This window comes from Rana temporaria, chromosome 13 (genome assembly GCF_905171775.1).
Source record: "Rana temporaria chromosome 13, aRanTem1.1, whole genome shotgun sequence".
Classification (NCBI taxonomy): Eukaryota; Metazoa; Chordata; class Amphibia; order Anura; family Ranidae; genus Rana; species Rana temporaria.
This window is the reverse complement of record NC_053501.1, coordinates 76,949,406-76,968,399: the sequence shown is the minus strand read 5'-3', so window position 1 is coordinate 76,968,399 and position 18,994 is coordinate 76,949,406. Positions and strand designations below refer to the sequence as shown.

The following is an 18,994-nucleotide window of genomic DNA, read 5'->3' as shown; positions in this document are numbered from 1 at the left end:
TCGGTCTCTTTCTCTGTCTCAAGGAGGAGATCACCAAAGCCCCCCAACAGGGCTGATTAGGAAAAAAAAGAAAAGTATTGCGATAAATAAAAAAAGATTGTAAAAAATTGTAAAAATTCAAATAAAAAACACACATACCCCCCCCCCCCCCCCCCAAAAAAAAGAAAGCATTGTAAAAAGACAAAAACCTTTTTTTTCTAAATATAAATAAAAATAGTAAAAGAAAAAACTGTCACGTGACATTAAGAAAAAGTATTGGTAATCGGTATCGGTGAGTACTTGAAAAAAGTATCGGTACTTGTACTCAGTCTTAAAAAAGTGGTATTGGGACAACCCTAGTTTTCACATATGCCAGGTATTTTACTGGTCTTTAGAATAAAAATTTTCATTTTTGGGTAGGGCCTCAAAGTATGTTACATTAATAAATTTGTAAAATAAATATTTGTGGTACATTATAAAATTATATTAACTTGTGAAGTTGGAGGAGAAGAAGATTTCAGAAGAAGGCAGACATGCAGATTTTCTACTGTATATTGACCATAGTGTAAATGAGAAGCTAAAAGCATACATGCTATTAATCATTCATTTTATTGTTCCTTCAGGTAAATTAGATGAAGAAACTGCTGAAACAATGAAATTGCCCCGCTGCGGAAAGCATGAACAGCGCATGTCATTCAGTAGGGGAGCAAAGTGGAAGACGGATATGTTAACCTACAAAATTATTAACACTACAGCCCAATTGCCAAGTACACAAGTCAGAGATGAACTACTTAAAGCCCTAAAGGTATTCTAAACCAGTGTTTTTTTCACAGCAATAATTAATGCATTATGTAACCTTTCGAAAACGCAGTATTTTTCACTTCTTCCAAGTACCTAGCTAAAGGTAATGTAAAGTATGCCATGTGTCAATCTTTTCCAGTTAATCTATGTTTTAAGTATATCATTTTTAGTATCTTGCGCTTACCCTGAAAAATTTGTGAAAACGAATTGATATAATCTGTGAATAAATGAGTTATAAACATTAATAGGTGCCGCAACTCAAAAATCGAAATACTCAATTCAAAATATATGTGTGTATGTAAAGTGCACACACCTAATCAATATAAATTCAAAAGGGTAAAATTTATATATAGAAAATCCACATCAATATTAAAATATATAAATTAATAAATGAATGTCCATGTGTTTTCTGTGTCAATCATGGATATCCGTACAGTTCAGAGCTGTTTTTATGTACATCAGAGGGGAAAAGATTAAATAGCCTCTTACCAGATAGGATGGATCCCAAGTTATAGGACTCAAACACGACTGTTATTAAAGTACCCACCTGCGATATCCTCCTCTATCGACTGTGAAACTTTCCTTCCCTAGTGATTATCACTCCATCAAGGAATTCAGGAACAATATCTAAACGATTCTAGATCCAATGATAAATGTATTCAATGCTCTCCAGTATATATAGCACATATAGGATTCAAAAAGGGATGTTTTATTTCCAAATATCATTGAAGTGCCAGATAAACTAAGAAAATTATTCAGAGTGACGCTCCGGCTGCCAGGCCTGTCGTAGGGGTCTGTCCGGGGGGGGCGCTTTACCCACTCCGAGTAGAGTGGCGGTGTGTTCTCTAATTGATTTAACGCAGAGCAAGGAATTGCTCAGTTCTACATCTAGGCCTGATACCGCATGGTTCTTTCTGTCCTTCATCAACTTTGACCTCCCTGCATTGTGTTGATGTTGGCCGTGTTTGGCCTAAGTAATAAAGCATGGAAAATTCTTTATTGAATGTCTGGACCTCCATTCACTCCTGCTGTTCTCACAAATTGCACCCCTAGACATTGCCAAGGTGACCTAGCAGGCCGATCCCAAAATCAACCAGCGGCACCTTCGGGGGTAGCGCTACACACATATATACATATAAAAATATATATTTTATATATATATATATATATATATATACAGTACATACCAAAAGTTTGGACACACCTTCTCATTTAAAGAGTTTTCTTTATTTTCATGACTAAGAAAATTGTAGATTCACACTGAAGGCATCAAAACTATGAATTAACACATGGGGAATTACACATAACAAAAAAGTGTGAAACAACTGAAAATATATTTCATATTCTAGGTTCTTCAAAGTAGCCACCTTTTGCTTTGATTACTGCTTTGCACACTCTTGGCATTCTCTTGATGAGCTTCCAGAGGTAGTCACCTGGCCCAGCACCCCATCACTCTCCTTCTTGGTCAAATAGCCCTTACACAGCCTGGAGGTGTGTTTGGGGTCATTGTCCTGTTGAAAAATAAATGATGGTCCAACTAAACGCAAACCGGATGGAATAGCATGCCACTGCAAGATGCTGTGGTAGCCATGCTGGTTGAGTATGCCTTCAATTTTGAATAAATCCCCAACAGTGTCACCAGCAAAGCACCCCCACACCATCACACCTCCTCCTCCATGCTTCACGGTGGGAACCAGGCATATAGAGTCCATTTGTTCCCCTTTTCTGCGTTGCACAAAGACACAGGGGTTGGAACCAAAGATCTGAAGTTTGGACTCATCAGACCAAAGCACAGATTTCCACTGGTCTAATGTCCATTCCTTGGGCCGGATTCAGACACAATGGCGTATCTGTCCGGCCGGCGTAACGCATCTCCGATACGTTACGCCGCTCTAACTTTGGGCGCGAGTTCTTTATTCAGAAAGAACTTGCGCCCTTAGTTACGGCGGCGTAACATATGTGTTGTGGCGTAAGGCCGCGTAATTCAAATGGGGATGTAGGGGGCGTGTGTTATTTAAATTTGTGTTGACCCCGCGTTTTTTACGTTTTATTTGAACGGTGCATGCGCCGTCCGTAAAATATCCCAGTGTGCATTGCTCTAAATGACATCGCAAGGACGTTATTGCTTTCACGAACGACTTACGCAAACGACGTAAAATTTCAAAACTCGGCCCGGGAACGACGGCCATACTTAACATTAGCTACCCCTTATATAGCAGGGGTAACTATGCCCTGGAAAAAGCCGAACGCAAACGACGTAAAAAAAAAGCGCCGGGTGGTCGTTCGTTTCTGAATCGGCGTAAATCTTCATTTGCATATTCCTTGCGTAAAAATACGGAAGCGCCACCTAGCGGCCAGCCTGGAATTGCAGCCTAAGATCCGACGGTGTAAGACACTTACACCTGTCGGATCTTAGGGATATCTATGCGTAACTGATTCTCTGAATCTCTCGTATCTCTTTCTGAATCCGGCCCCTTGTGTTCTTTAGCCCAAACAAGTCTCTTCTGCTTGTTGCCTTTCTTTAGCTGTGGTTTCCTAGCAGATATTCTACCATGAAGGCCTGATTCACGCAGTCTCCTCTTAACAGTTCTAGAGATGTGTCTGCTGCAAAAGGTGGCTACTTTGAAGAACCTAGAATATGAAATATATTTTCAGTTGTTTCACACTTTTTTGTTATGTATAATTCCACATGTGTTAATTCATAGTTTTGAAGCCTTCAGTGTGAATCTACAATTTTCATAGTCATGAAAATAAAGAAAACTCTTTAAATGAGAAGGTGTGTCCAAACTTTTGGTATGTACTGTATATTTATATATATATATATATATATATATATATATATATATTTCTACCTGCATTAAAATGCTATTATTAAAGTCATTTTTATATAGCCCTTGGGGGGCTATCCCTGATGGGGGAGGCCCTTGAGGGGCCATCCCTGATGGGGGAGGAGGTTTGGGAGGGTCCAGGGATGGGCATCTCCTCTACGAGGTATACACCTTCCTCTAGAGTACCGTGCTCCTCCTCCTGGGATGGCGTGGGTCGCCCAGCAGCCGACGACGGCCCAGCTCCCTCCAGCACATCTGTGGATGACACAAAGCATTCACATGTTGGTGGACCCACACACTTGTCACATGTTCTCTTTCACCCCCTCACATGCTACACACCGCATAGGAGATAAAACACACTTACCTGTCCTCAAGGGCTGTTTAAGGGAGTCATAGCCCTCCAGGCCCTCTACCTGCTCCCTCTCCAGGCACCTGGCAATGACCTGCTCCTCGGCACTAAGCCTGATGGTAGTGGCTGGTCCACCTCCCGTGCCTCCTCATCGTGGCCACCTTGTCTCTGACCAGATGACGCAGGTCATTAATTTTTTTGGCTATGTCCCTTGAGGACCTAACCTCCTGGCCAAGGGCATTGACCTGCGTGGTTATCTCCTGCAGGATCTCCTCCTTCCGGACCTTGCTGGTCGTGCCACTCTCTGCCCCATGGAGGTACTTGTCGTGCCTTGAGATGGCATCGATGATGATAGCCTTCTCCTCAGGTGAAAAGTTTTTTTTCCTCCTCTCCTTCCCAGTCACTGGAGCAGACATGGCTCAGAAAACAGAAAGCAAAAGTACCTACACCAAAAGCTGCTGGTATACTTTTGCGCTCGATGGGAGCATGTCTGGGCGTATTTATGCACTGGGCGTAGGCTGTGGGCCGGCGTATCTTAGGGGTTACGCTGGGCGTAGTTGTGAGCATGCGCAGAGGGGTGCGGGCCATACGTCTACGTCACAGCGCATGCGCCGTTTAAGATACGCCTGACGTAAACCACTGCGACACGCTCAGAACATTATTTGCATGGGGTCACGCCCACTTACACTGGCCTACGCCTGGGAAAATACGTTACGCTGGCGCATCTTGGTGAGTATAGGCTTTCTGAATACAGTACATGCCTCTCTGCGCTGCTCCGTCGTAGTGTAAAAAAGATAAGCTACGCCTGCATAAATATGCGCCGATGTATGTGAATCCGGGCCATTGTGTTTCTAAAATGAATAATAATGAAGTTACAAGCAAAACCAGCACCATAAGATTATTTTTTTTTTGGTTTACAATTACATACATTTATGGATCGTAACAAAAAAACTGCAGGATATTTTGTGGAGAACTGATACTCTGTTGGACCTGGTAATCTCAAACCATGCAGAGCGTATTACTAATGTTCAGATAAAGGAACACCTGGGTAGCAGTGGCCATAACATGATTTCATTTGATGTTGGCTGTAAGCAAGAAATACATACGGGAAAGATAAAAACACTTAACTTTAAGAGAGCACATTTTCCAAGGATGAGGGCTGCTCTCCAGGACTTAGACTGGGAGGAAATATTGGCATCAATGGGCACAGGACAGAAATGGGAATTCTTCAAGAAGACTGTTTGGGACCTTACTGCAAAGTATATCCCCATGGGTGATAAGTTTAAAAGGCTAAAAATAAAACATATGTGGCTCACGGTCAAAGTTAAAAAAGCTATAAACTACAGTATAAGAAAAGAGCTTTTAAAAAATATAAAAATTAAAGAACACTAGTGTCGTTTAAAGTAGATAATTGATTACAGGTGCCCTTGGGTGGTAATCAACACCCTAGTTAACTAATGTGGCACATCCTGAAATAGTTTGATAAGGATTTGGAGAGAAAATTTTTACTTTCTAGGCACTTTTTAAGAAAAGTAACAAAAATATTTTATTATTACACGATTATTACAAACATGACATTAGATGCATCCAAACGAATACATAAAATAGAAGACATAATAGAAAAGGACACCGTGTTGGAACCCAGGAGAGTACTCAATTGATAGGTTTCGCTTGTTGTGGGCATATACATTACAAAGATGCCCACGCTGGAATGAAAAAAAGAGTATCTCCTGGGTAAGTGTCCATATGGTTCTTTGAGCTATTTATCACCTTATCACCTTGGGGATGCTGTGAGTGGGGTGCTTGTCAGCTGGGTTTTGGAAACGTATCTAGGTTTTGTGTGCATGTGATGCATATCATCTTGGGGGGGGGGGGGAGGAGACTGCTGTGAGTGGGGCACTTGTCAGCTGGGAAGTGCTGTGTGTATATCGCCTATCATCTAAGGGGGCTGTGAGTGGGGTAATTGTCAGCTGGGTTTGGAGCAGTTTCTGGGGGTGCTTATGTATTGGTATTGGGTGCTTTTGTTGTGTTTGTGTAGGTCATTTATTATCTGGGGTGTGAGATGAGTGAGAGGGGGGGGGGGTGCACCTGAATGGCAGTTTGGAAATGTGGTCACCCTAATTGTCAGGCTCCCATTGCTTGGGGGTTCCTGCCCACACCCAATTGCAAGGAACCCTGCTGAATTGTAAGTGGTCCTGTTCACAATTGTGAATTAGGCCTTTAAACCATACAGACATTTTCCATATTTTAAGATATTTCTGCAGTAACTCTTAACTACTATTCACCGACAAAAGAACAGTCTCTTTCTGTATATGCAGACTATGGCCCGGATTCACAGACACTGGCGCATATTTAATGCCGCCGTAGCGTATCTCCTTTACGCTACGCCGACGCAGCGCAGAGAGGCAAGCACTGAATTCACAAAGCCAGTGCTTCCAAATCTGCGCTTGGTTTCCAAGGCGTAAGTCGGCGTAAGTGGAAGTGGGCGTGAGCCATGCTAATGAGGCGTGACCCCATGCAAATGATGGGCCGAGCGCCAGACAGATACGTATCGCCAACTGCGCATGCGCCGTCCCCTGGGCACATCTCAGTGCGCATGCTCACAATCACGTCGGAACAACTGCCTAAGATACGTCGGATCACTGACTACGGCGTGAACGTAACCTACGCCTAGCCAATTTCACGTCCTACAAAAACTATGTAAAATATGTCGGCTTGTGTTCCCTGGTGCAGCCCTTTGCATGGATGCTGCTGAGTTACACCTCCTTTATGGGGTATAACTTTACGCCGGACGTATGACTTTAAGCGCACTGCGTCGGATGGACGTACGTTCGTGAATCGGCGTATCTCCCTCATTTGCATATGTGAATAGAAAATCAATGGGAGCGCGAAATAAGTCCAGCGTAAATATGCGCCCACTCTACCCCGGCGTAGGCAAGTTACGTCGGTCGGATGAAGCCTATTTTCAAGCGTATCTTAGTTTTGTGGGCACGGCGCAGAGATACGACGGCGTATATTTGCACTTACGCGGCGTATCTCGAGATACGTCGGCGCAAGTGCTTTGTGAATCCGGGCCTATCTGTACAAGGTGGCAGCAAAAGTCACAGCAAACCAAAGCAACATGTTGCTCAAAGAAGATGCTTATTTTCTTGCTTACTGCTGTCTGGCAGACATGACATCTGTCATTTATGAAAGGACATAACTGTATGTTAACAATTACCTCTTAAAATCACTGCTAAACAGGTATCGAATGTGCATAATAATTTCTGGTCCGAGTATTTTTTACATTCTTAAAGTTTTAACTGCACATTGGCCAGCTAAAAAAAAGAAAGTGTGTTTGAATGTTTTAACTAATATTATTACTCTTCATTTACAGGTTTGGGCGGCTGTAACACCACTAAAATTTGTAGAAGTGAATGTCAATCAAACAGCTGACATTGACATATTTTTTGTGTCTGGTATGCATAATGATGGTGAAAGGAATGCCTTCGATGGCCCAGGACGGGTCCTAGGCCATGCCTTCATGCCACCATTTAGCAAAAGCAAGAAATCCATTGATGGGGACTTACACCTTGACAATGATGAAAAGTGGACAATTAATGAAAAAAAAGGTACATTTATTTAAATATTTTTTTATTCAAAATGATATGTAGATCTACCACCGAAGGACTTGCTGGGATTTGGGCCTTTTCCCCCACTGCACTGCACCCACAGCCAGGCAACAGGAATTGTCCACACACTCCAACTGGCTCAAGACACAAATGGTGTGTGAATAAAGGGGGGAACTAAAGCGCTGGACTGCCCCACAACTTCTCAAATGGGCGCCCGCCGTCCTCTAGAATTCTTCAGACACGTGTCCTCCACTCTGTATATGGATCCGGGCTTCCCAAAAATGGCGACTCCGTATCCCAGCAAACACAAGGTGATTAAAAAGAAGAAAAAGGGCTCCAATAGTGAAGTAATTCTCAACGAATATTTAATTGATAAAAGAAATCTGGATGCATAGCATAAACTTTAAAATAGAAACACGAGATGACATACAGCGGTAGTACGAACGCGGCATCTCGTTCGTACTACCGCTGTATGTCATCTCGTGTTTCTATTTTAAAGTCTGAAGAATTCTAGAGGACGGCGGTCGCCCATTTGAGAAGTTGTGGGGCAGTCCAGCTGATGATTCCGATGCTGTTTTTCCCTGTGATGGAGGTAAGCGCTTTGTGAGCCCGATCATTGGGTGTTGTTCACCATATGCAATTGGATCACTCCATCGCTGCCAGCACGTTTACACTAATCACTTTATTATTGGTTGTTGCTATTTGGGACATTTATTTATTTATTTAGCTTCTTATTTGCATCACCCCATTGGACTATTTGTGTTTAGCACTTGTCTCAGGCCACTGCATGTGGATTTGAGCGATTTCCTCTATTTTAGAGGATCCTAAATAATCATTCTTTTTATTGTTCACCCAAATAATTTTGTTTATGCTATATGTCATATTCCTTTGCGCTCATCATACACTTTTATATGGCTCAAGACACAGTCTAGGGGTTTTTGTTTTTAGTGCTTAGTTTAGGATGTAGAACTGGGATAGGGGTTGGGGTACATGAGATACCTAAAACTGAAGAACTGTAAAATCCAAACAACAAATGAGCACCTGCTAAGGTCTCTGCCTACTCTAATCCAAACTGTATAACTGAGCTGCAACAGTGGGAGTAATAGCGCAGCAATAGATAAATAACAAAGTTCCAAACGAAAGTACATTGAAGAGACAGTGCCTGGCTGTATTGCATGGCACCTGGCTGCTCTAGGCCAAAAGTAGAGATGTGATGGGGTGCTCCTGGCTGAATTGCTCCGCACTTAAGCTTTCCCCTGATCCCAAACATGTGAGATATTGTACTTCACTGTCCTCCCTGTCTTTCCCTGGGTGAATGGCTGGCTTGTACTGACTCAGTCCCTTTTTGAAGGCTTCCCAAGATCCATAGAGGTTGCTGTCTTGGCCTTCTGCTGAACAGGCTGTGATGGCTTTGTTTGGGGGCCACAGCTAAGCCTAGCTGATACTGGGCTGAATAAAGACTTAAAGCTTCCCATTTCTCTCTCTCTTTCTCTCTCGCTTTTCCTTCTGGCCAAGGGGCAGAGTCCCCAGCACAGGGGTCTCCTTCAGGTGACTGGACTCCAGACTCTGCTCCCAGACTACCAGGCTTCTGAGTATTTAAGGGTTGTCTCTCCACTTTCTGGAGCCTGCCTCCCTAGGAATTGGTGGAAACTCTATACATATTCAGGTTGCAGCCTCTGTCTCCCCCAGGGCCGCTGATAGAAATCATGGGGCCCCGTACAGCCTACCTGACGGGGCCCCCTACAGCTCCACCCCTGGTCCCTCCTCCAGCCCCACCCCTGACCACGCCCCTGACCCCTCCCCTGACCCACCTTGAAACAAGGTGCAGGTTTGTCTACAAGTGATAATTATTTTTCTCATCCATGCCGCCAATGCCATAATGTGCTGCAGACAGTGCCAGCCATGACACTAATGCCAAAATGCATGTGTTGCCTGCAGAGACAGTGCCACCTATGCTGCCAATATGACATTGGCGGCATGGGTGGCACTGTCTTTGCAGCACATTACGGCACTGGCAGCAAGGGTGGCACTGTCTCTGCAGCACAATATGGCATTGGCGGCATGGGTGGCACTGTCTGCAGCACATTATGGCATTGGCGGCATGAGTGGCACTGTCTCTGCAGGCAGCACATGTGTTATGGGCAGTAACGCATATGCTACCTGCAGACAGTGCCACCCGTGCCTCCAATACAATATTGTACTGCAGACAGTGCCACCTATGCCATGCCGCCAATGCCATATTGTGCAGGGAGCACATGTGTTACCGTTACGGGCAGTAACGCATGTGCTACCTGCAGACAGTGCCACTAATGCCACCAATGCCATAATGTATAGATGCTGATTGCTGCAGACTGCAGTAGTAGTAGATCTTGATTCCCCCCCCTCCCCCAAGTAAGCAAGCACACGCACCTGTGTTAGCCAGGAGTCTCTTCCTCCCTGATCCTGCTGCTGCCTGGACTGTCCACAAACTATTCCTGACAGATGCCAGCTGCTTCTTCTTCTGCCGCCGCCGCTGCTCGCCTCACTCCTTCTCTCACGCGAAGGTAGAGAAATCAAGCCGCGGCGCAAGGGAAGGCACATTCTTCTGCACCTAAAAGAGAAGAAACTGTCCCTCCCCCTGTCGCCACCTACAAGCATCATAGTTACAGTGCAGAGGTCTGGGAGGGTTGCGTGGGCGGCGCCAGGGAAGAACACGCTGGCCGGGACTTGAGCCAGCATTAGGACCGGGCGCGGAAGAGAAGAGATATTCTTCCGCGCCCGAAATAGAAAAAATAGTCCCTTCCAGCTGCAACCTACGGCAACGGAACACGGAAGGTAGTGTGCCATTAAAATAAAAAATAAAAACGTAAAAAGCAATGGGGGTGGGGGGGGGGGTGTATTGCGGTCCTCCTGGAAAACGATGTTCGGTCAGGGCTGTGGAGGTTTTTTTTTTTTTTTCCTACATTAGTTCTCTGTGGAGGTTTGCCGGGCCCCCTGCTGTCTGGGCCCGGTACAACAGGGCCAGTTGTACTGGCCTATCAGCGGCCCTGGTCTCCCCACCCACTATGTTCTGGAAATATCCAGAGTTCTAGAAGACAGGGGGAGGTAACAGAGCCACAGCCTTTGAAGCACTGCCCAGCCTCCTAAACAAAATTAACACATGCTCCTCTGCCTACAGGGAAGCCTGTTGAACAATACATGATCATTGAAAGAGCTGATCACATTGACCTCCGGAGATGGATTGTCTGGTTACCTGGGCTGCCTAAAGCCTCGTACACACGATCAGTCCATCCGATGAAAACGGTCTGAAGGACAGTTGTCCTAGGTTAACCTATGAAGCTGACTGATGGTCCGTCGTGCGTACACACCATAGGTTAAATAACCGATCGTGTCAGAACGCGGTGACGTAAAACACAACAACGTGCTGAAAAAAACGAAGTTCAATGCTTCCAAGCATGCGTCGACTTGATTCTGAGCATGCGCAGGTTTTTAACCGATGGTTTTGCATACTAACGATCGGTTTTGACCTATCGGTTACCATCCATAGGTTAAATTTTAAAGCAAGCTGCCATTTTTTTAACCTGAGGTTAAATAACCTATGGGGCCTACACACGATCGGTTTGGACTGATGGTTGACATATGCCACCGCTGTGGCGTTGTCTGACTGGATTCTGACTGGATGCCCCTGTAGCCTCTGAGACCATTTGGAGAGGCACAGCCTGATCACCCGAAGTTCCAGGACATTGATCGGCAAATGGGAATCCTCTGGAGACCAGCGACCCTGGGTCGACTAAACCCCCCAGACTCCCCCCCAACCGGTAAGGCTGGCGTCCGTTGTGATGACTATCCAGTGATAAGGAAGGAACGACTTCCCGGACAGAAGTGCCGGTGAGGTCAGCCACCAAACTAGGGAGGTCCTGACCAGGTGGCTCACCCGGATTGGATAATCCAGGGATGATGGGCACTTGTCCCATCTGGACAGAATTTCCTTCTGTAGTACTCGCGTGTGAGATTGCACATATGGTACCGCCTCGAAGGAGGCCACCATGAGGCCCAGGACTATGCCACGTTGTCTTAGTAGGGCGAGAATTGGGGCAAGCACCTTGGTGAACACCCTTGGTGCTGATGCCAGGCCAAAGGGGAGAGCCACAAATTGATAGTGGTCTTCCCTGGTCGCAAAGCGCAGAAGTCTCTGATGCTTTGTGCATATGGGGACATGTAAATAGGCATCCCTGATGTCCAAGGATGCCAGAAAAGTCCCCCGGCTGGAGGGCAGTGACGACAGAGCGAACCGATTCCATCTGGAATCTTTGTACCTTCACGAAGCAATTGAGGGTCCTGAGGTCCAGAATTGGGCGAACGCCCTCCTTCTTTGGTACTATGAACAGATTGAGGTAAAACCCCTGAAACCGATCCTGTACTGCCAAATAGGGCTTCCCGACAAGTCGGTTGTAGCTGGAGGTTGGAGGGAATATATATATAATTTTTTTTATTATTATTATTAAAGGGCCCAGAGGTCCCCTGGGCCCCCGGATGGCAACCCCCCTTTTTTTCATAAAAAAAAATCTTTTTTTTTTTATATATTATTTTATTTCTTTTTTTTTCTTTTTTATATATATATACAGAGGTTTTTTATAAATGTTTATTTTTTGTTAATATATATTTTTTTCTTTCTTTTTTTATTAAAAGGCCCAGAGGTCCCCAGGGCCCCTTTTTTTTATTTATTTTTTATATTTTTTTTTTAAAGGGATCAGAGGTTTCTTTTTTTTTTTTTTTTCTGGGGACTTCGTAATTATGAAGAGAGCCTAAGTCTTGTATATTGGGAACGAAACGCCTGGAAGAAGAGACTATTGACATAACACATGACACGTGTCAAAAATGTCTCCCCCTCTTCCTCATTCTTCACACAGTCAGGCAGCCTGTGGCTGCAAGAGGAGGGGATGGTAGGTGCAGCGGTTTCACCCTGCACCCCCCCCCCCCCACTGTAGCTAGCTCGCCTCTCCCTGCCTGTGCCAGTGTGCCGCTGCCTAAATCCGTGGCGCTGCCACACCCCAAAGGCTGGCCCTGCCTTGAAGCATCTGGGGGTGGGGGTGTGGAGGGGAAGTGGGAAGGCGAGAAGGGAAGGTGGGGGGTGGGAGAGGGATGGGGCCCCCCAAGGCTTGGGTCATTGCTTATGAGATATGTATCTCATACCAAGAGGGGAGCTACATGTCAGTGACAGGGCAAAATTAAGACAGCGATGGTAAGTAGAGATAACATTCTATGCAGCAACACTTGGCCACATTGATGGCTGCCATACAACTCAGCCCGTTAGCCAGAGGCGTTGCTAGGGGGGTGCGGGGGGTGCGGCCCGCACCGGGTGACACCCGCTAGAGGGGTGACACCCTCCCGTTTTTTTTTTTTTTTCTTTAAAAATGTCAGCTAATAAAAAAAAATTTTAAGAAAAAAAGCACCCCCCTAGCACCCACCAGAGGGTGACACCAAGAGCAGGACAGGAGGGGCGTGAAGAGATGAGTGTGCGCTCCAGTGTGCAGTGTGAACCCAGCATTAGGCTGGGTTCACACTACTACACTACTTTCATCCTACTTTGCTTTGCTCCATCGGTCCTACATTATCCTACATTGATCCTACATCCATCCTACTTTCATGAACAGGATACTACTTTGGTCCGACTTCAATGATATTCAATGGGCCTGAAGTAGGATCAATGTAGGACCAAAAGTAGTACAGGGAGCATTTTCAAAATCGGACCGACTTGTGTAGGACGCTACAAGACGCTCTCATAGGGAAACATTGATTTTCACACGTCGTGCGACATGAGCTCCCAATGTAGGACCGTTTGTAGGACAAGTGTGAACCCAGCCTAAGGCTACGTTTACACTGAGGAGCTTTGCAGGCGATATAGCGCTAAAAATAGCGCCTGCAATGCGCCTAGAAAGAGTGTCTTCTTTCTTTGGGCTTTCACACTGGAGTGGTGCGCTGGCAGGACAGAAAAAAAAGTCCTGCTAGCTGCATCTTTGAGGCACTGTAGGAGCGGTGAATACACCGCTCCTAAAGTGCTCCTGCCCATTGAAATCAATGGGCAGCACCGCTGAAAAAGCACTTTTCGGCCGCTAGTGGCGGTTAAAAGCCACAAAAATTACGGTAAAGCGCTGCTATAAATATCGGCGCTTTACCGCCGACGCCCATAGCGCCCCAGTGTAAAAGTAGCACAGTGCTGGATAGCAAACAATACTATGGTCATAAAGGGGGTAAAAGCTTCCGGAGGTCAAAAACAAACAACAAACTGAAAGACAAAAGTTAAGGAAAAAGGCAACAAGGCAAGCGTATGAGCAAAAATAGGCACCGACCATTTTATTGATGTTGAAACATATGATTTATAAACTTTTCAAAACAGGGAATTTTATTTAAAAAAAAAACAGGGCATGAAAAATAAAAGTAAATAAATAACCGACACCAAATCTCAGACAGCAAGACTCAACCTATACAACAATAGTCCATTTAAGCATTTAAAGTGGAGTTCAACCGAAAAATGGAACTTCCACTTTGAAGAAAGGTGACCCCCTGACCATGAAAATCTGCATCTCCCTCTTATAATATTACAGGCCATGAAAATCTGCATCTCCTCTTATAATATTACAGGCCATGAAAATCTGCATCCCCCCTCTTATAATATTACAGGCCATGAAAATCTGCATCCCCCTCTTATAATATTACAGGCCATGAAAATCTGTACCCCCTCTTCTAATATTACAGGCCATGAAAATCTGCATCTCCTCTTATAATATTACAGGCCATGAAAATCTGCATCTCCTCTTATAATATTACAGGCCATGAAAATCTGCATCCCCCTCTTATAATATTACAGGCCATGAAAATCTGCATCCCCTCTTATAATATTACAGGCCATGAAAATCTGCATCTCCCTCTTATAATATTACAGGCCATGAAAATCTGCATCTCCTCTTATAATATTACAGGCCATGAAAATCTGCATCTCCTCTTATAACATTACAGGCCATGAAAATCTGCATCTCCCTCTTATAATATTACAGGCCATGAAAATCTGCATCTCCTTCTTATAATATTACAGGCCATGAAAATCTGCATCTCCCTCTTATAATATTACAGGCCATGAAAATCTGCATCTCCCTCTTATAATATTACAGGCCATGAAAATCTGCATCTCCTCTTATAATATTACAGGCCATGAAAATCTGCATCTCCTCTTATAATATTACAGGCCATGAAAATCTGCATCTCCTTATATAATATTACAGGCCATGAAAATCTGCATCTCCTCTTATAATATTACAGGCCATGAAAATCTGCATCTCCTCTTATAATATTACAGGCCATGAAAATCTGCATCTCCTTATATAATATTACAGGCCATGAAAATCTGCATCTCCTTATATAATATTACAGGCCATGAAAATCTGCATCTCCTCTTATAATATTACAGGCCATGAAAATCTGCATCTCCTCTTATAATATTACAGGCCATGAAAATCTGCATCCCCCCTCTTATAATATTACAGGCCATGAAAATCTGCATCTCCTCTTTAAAATACTGAAATACCCCCATTCCCCAACAAGAGAGCGACACCTCTGATAGATTGTCACCTCTCAACTTATGACCCCTGGGCTCCAGCCACCACCCTGTGACATGCAGTCTGCCCCCCCCCCCCCCCGGGACATGTGGTCTGGTCGTGACATGCTGACTGTGGCCCCCCCTGTGAAATACAAACTGACCCCCGTGACAGACAGACTGACCCCCCCCTCCGTGACATACAGACTGACTCCCGTCACATACAGACTGACCCCCCCTTGTGACATACAGACTGCCCCCCCTTGCGACAGACTGATCCCCCCCTCCGTGACATACAGACTGCCCCCCCCATGAAATACAGACTGACCCCCACCGTGACATACAGACTGACCCCCCATGCGACAGACTGATCCCCCCCTCCGTGACATACAGACTGCCCCCCCCCATGAAATACAGACTGACCCCCCATGCGACATACAGACTGATCCCCCTTGCGACAGACTGACCCCCCCTTGTGACATACAGACTGACCCCCCCTTGTGACATACAGACTGCCCCCCCTTGCGACAGACTGATCCCCCCCCTCCGTGACATACAGACTGCCCCCCCCATGAAATACAGACTGACCCCCACCGTGACATACAGATTGACCCCCCATGCGACATACAGACTGATCCCCCTTGCGACAGACTGACCCCCCCTTGTGACATACAGACTGACCCCCCCATGAAATACAGACTGACCCCCCATGCGACATACAGACTGATCCCCCTTGCGACAGACTGACCCCCCCTTGTGACATACAGACTGACCCCCCCATGAAATACAGACTGACCCCCCATGCGACATACAGACTGATCCCCCTTGCGACAGACTGACCCCCCCTTGTGACATACAGACTGACCCCCCCCTTGTGACATACAGATTGACCCCCCATGCGACATACAGACTGATCCCCCTTGCGACAGACTGACCCCCCCTTGTGACATACAGACTGACCCCCCCTTGTGACATACAGACTGACCCCCCCCTTGTGACATACAGATTGACCCCCCATGTGACATACATACTGACCCCCCCCTTGTGACATACAGACTGACCCCCCCTTGTGACATACAGACTGACCCCCCCTTGTGACATACAGACTGACCCCCCCCGTAGGTAGCAGGTAGCCTATACAAGTCTGTGTCCCCCGCGGTCATCCTGATGCAGTGTTCCTCGGCAATAGCTCTCGGCGCGTGCAGAGTTAATCTCACTCAGCTGTGTTGTAGTGCAGCAGCTCTGCGCTCGATTTCAATGGACTGAAATCGGCACATGCTCAGTTGCTACAAGGGATGCCAATTTTCTTGGGATGCCGATCTTACTGCTACACCGGCTTATGTCTGCCCGATGGCAGTTTAACATCATGTACACAAATCACTGCCAAAGTCAGACCCTGAAGAGCACTTGCAGAGCTGCAGTGGGGTGCCGAGTGCAAGAAAGCTCCCTGTGTGCCTCCTACACTCGGCACTAGTAGACATCTATTACACTTCTCTATCAGGAGTAAACTCCACTGGACAGATCATTTCTAGTCCCCGCCTCTGTCATGATGTCATTCAGAGGCTGGGACAGGAAGAGAGGCACCGCGAGGGAGCTGCATGTTGCTGTTATTAGGTAAGTGAGCAGTGACATACAGAGCAGAATGTATTTGTAATGTTGCAGTGACTCAGCACTTTCTCAGTGCACTGACTGGACTGGTTACTGTCTTGAGAACTGTGGTGGGTTTTGTCAGTGGGTTTCAATGAACTAACACTGCCATTAGCTAGTAATGTGTAGCATGAAGGGGTTAATGTACTGACACTGGCCTCTAATTCAGTATGAGGTGTTATTGAACACTACCATTGATCTCAAATGCATTAGTAACCAGTAGCAGTTAATTAAGCCCTTTGTGCTGCATTAGTGGCCAGTGTTAATTAACCCATTCATGCTCTAATACAAAGTGGTTAAATAACACTGACCACTAATAAAGCACAAAAGGGTAAATTAACACTGGCCACCACTGCATTAATGATCAATGGCAGTGTTAAATAACCCCCTTGTGCTGAATTAGTGTCCAGGGTTAATAAGCCCCTTCATGCTGCAGGATTTAAAATAGCCTAATGCCACTGACCATCTATGCTGGGGGCTATTATTGTAGCTACTGCACCAACCCCTTGTGCAGCCAGAGTCAGACCAGTGACACTAATGTGATGCCAGGGAGCTACTGTAAGAAGCAGCAGAGCACCTCCCAAGAAGGTACTTGGCATCATACATGGACACAGACCTATCTTCAGATACCGTCCTCTCACTCTCTCAGCCGTCCTCTCTCTCTCAGCCGTCCTCTCTCTCTCAGCCGTCCTCTCTCTCTCAGCCGTTCTCTCTCTCTCAGCCGTTCTCTCTCTCTCAGCCGTTCTCTCTCTCTCATCTGTTCTCTCTCTCTCAGCCGTTCTCTCTCTCTCATCTGTTCTCTCTCTGCCGTCCTCTCTCTCTCAGCCGTCCTCTCTCTCTCAGCCGTTCTCTCTCTCTCAGCCGTCCTCTCTCTCTCAGCCGTTCTCTCTCTCTCAGCCGTTCTCTCTCTCTCAGCCGTTCTCTCTCTCTCATCTGTTCTCTCTCTGCCGTCCTCTCTCTCTCAGCCGTCCTCTCTCTCTCAGCCGTCCTCTCTCTCTCAGCCGTTCTCTCTCTCTCAGCCGTTCTCTCTCTCTCATCTGTTCTCTCTCTGCCGTCCTCTCTCTCTCAGCCATCCTCTCTCTCTCAGCCGTCCTCTCTCTCTCAGCCATCCTCTCTCTCTCAGCCGTCCTCTCTCTCTCAGCCGTCCTCTCTCCTAGCCCCCACCTCTCTCTCTCTCAGCCCCACATCTCTCTCAGATCCACTTTCTGACCACTACCCTTTCTCCCAGCCCCACATCTATCTCAGCCCCCTCTCTCTCTCAGCCCCCTCTCTGTCCACCACCCTCTCTCTCAGCCCCACATCTCTCTCAGCCCCCCTCTCTCTCAGATCCACCTCCCTGTCCACTACCCTCTCTCTGAGCCCCCCACTCTCTCTCTCAGCCCCACTCTCTGTCCACTACCCTCAGTCTCAGCCCCACCTCTCTCTCTCAGCCCCCTCTCTGTCCACCACCCTCTCTCTCAGCCCCACATCTTTCTCAGCCCCCCTCTCTCTCAGATCCACCTTCTGACCACTACCCTTTCTCTCAGCCCCTCTCTCAGCCCAACCTCTCTCACTCAGCCCCCCTCTCTGTCCACTATCCTCTCTCTCTGCGCCCCTCTCACTCAGCCCCCTCTCTGTCCGCTACCCTCTCTCTGAGCCCCTCTCTCTCTCAGCCCTCTCTCTATCCACTACTCTCTCTCTCTCTCTCAGCCTCACCTCTCTCTCTCTTTCTCTCTCTGCCTCATCCCTCTCTCTCTCTCTCTGCCTCACCTCTCTCTCTCTCTCTCTCTCTTTCTCTCTCTCAGCCTCACCTCTCTCTCTCTCAGCCTCACCTCTCTCTCTCAGCCTCACCTTTCTCTCTCAGCCTCACCTCTCTCTCAGCCTCACCTCTCTCTCAGCCTCACCTCTCTCTCTCATCCCCACACCCTCTCTCTCTCTCATCCCCACCCTCTCTCTCATTCTCTCAGCCCCACCACTCTCTCTCAGCCCCACCGCTCTCTCCCTCTTTCTCTCAGCCCCACCTCTCTCATCCCCTCTCTCTGTCCACCTCTCTCTGTCCACTACACTCTCTCTCTGAGCTCCTCTCTCAGCCCCTCTCTCTGTCCACTACCCTCTCTCTCAGCCCCACCTCTCTCTCTCAGCCCCTCTCTCTGTCCACTACCCTCTCTCTCTGAGCTCCTCTCTCTGTCAGCCCCTTTCTCTGTCCGCTACCCTCTCTCTCTGAGCTCCT

General features: G+C 46.6%; 1 protein-coding gene across 1 annotated transcript in view; it reads left to right on the top strand.

Annotated features, from left to right (window-relative positions):
• LOC120921206 (matrix metalloproteinase-18-like) overlaps positions 1–18,994 on the top strand; it is an 85,221-nt gene that overhangs the window by 28,118 nt on the left and 38,109 nt on the right. The window contains exons 3-4 of the mRNA XM_040333929.1: positions 603–784; positions 7,334–7,568. Of these exons, the coding sequence (XP_040189863.1) occupies positions 603–784; positions 7,334–7,568 (417 nt within the window). The remainder of the gene's footprint in view (positions 1–602; positions 785–7,333; positions 7,569–18,994) is intronic.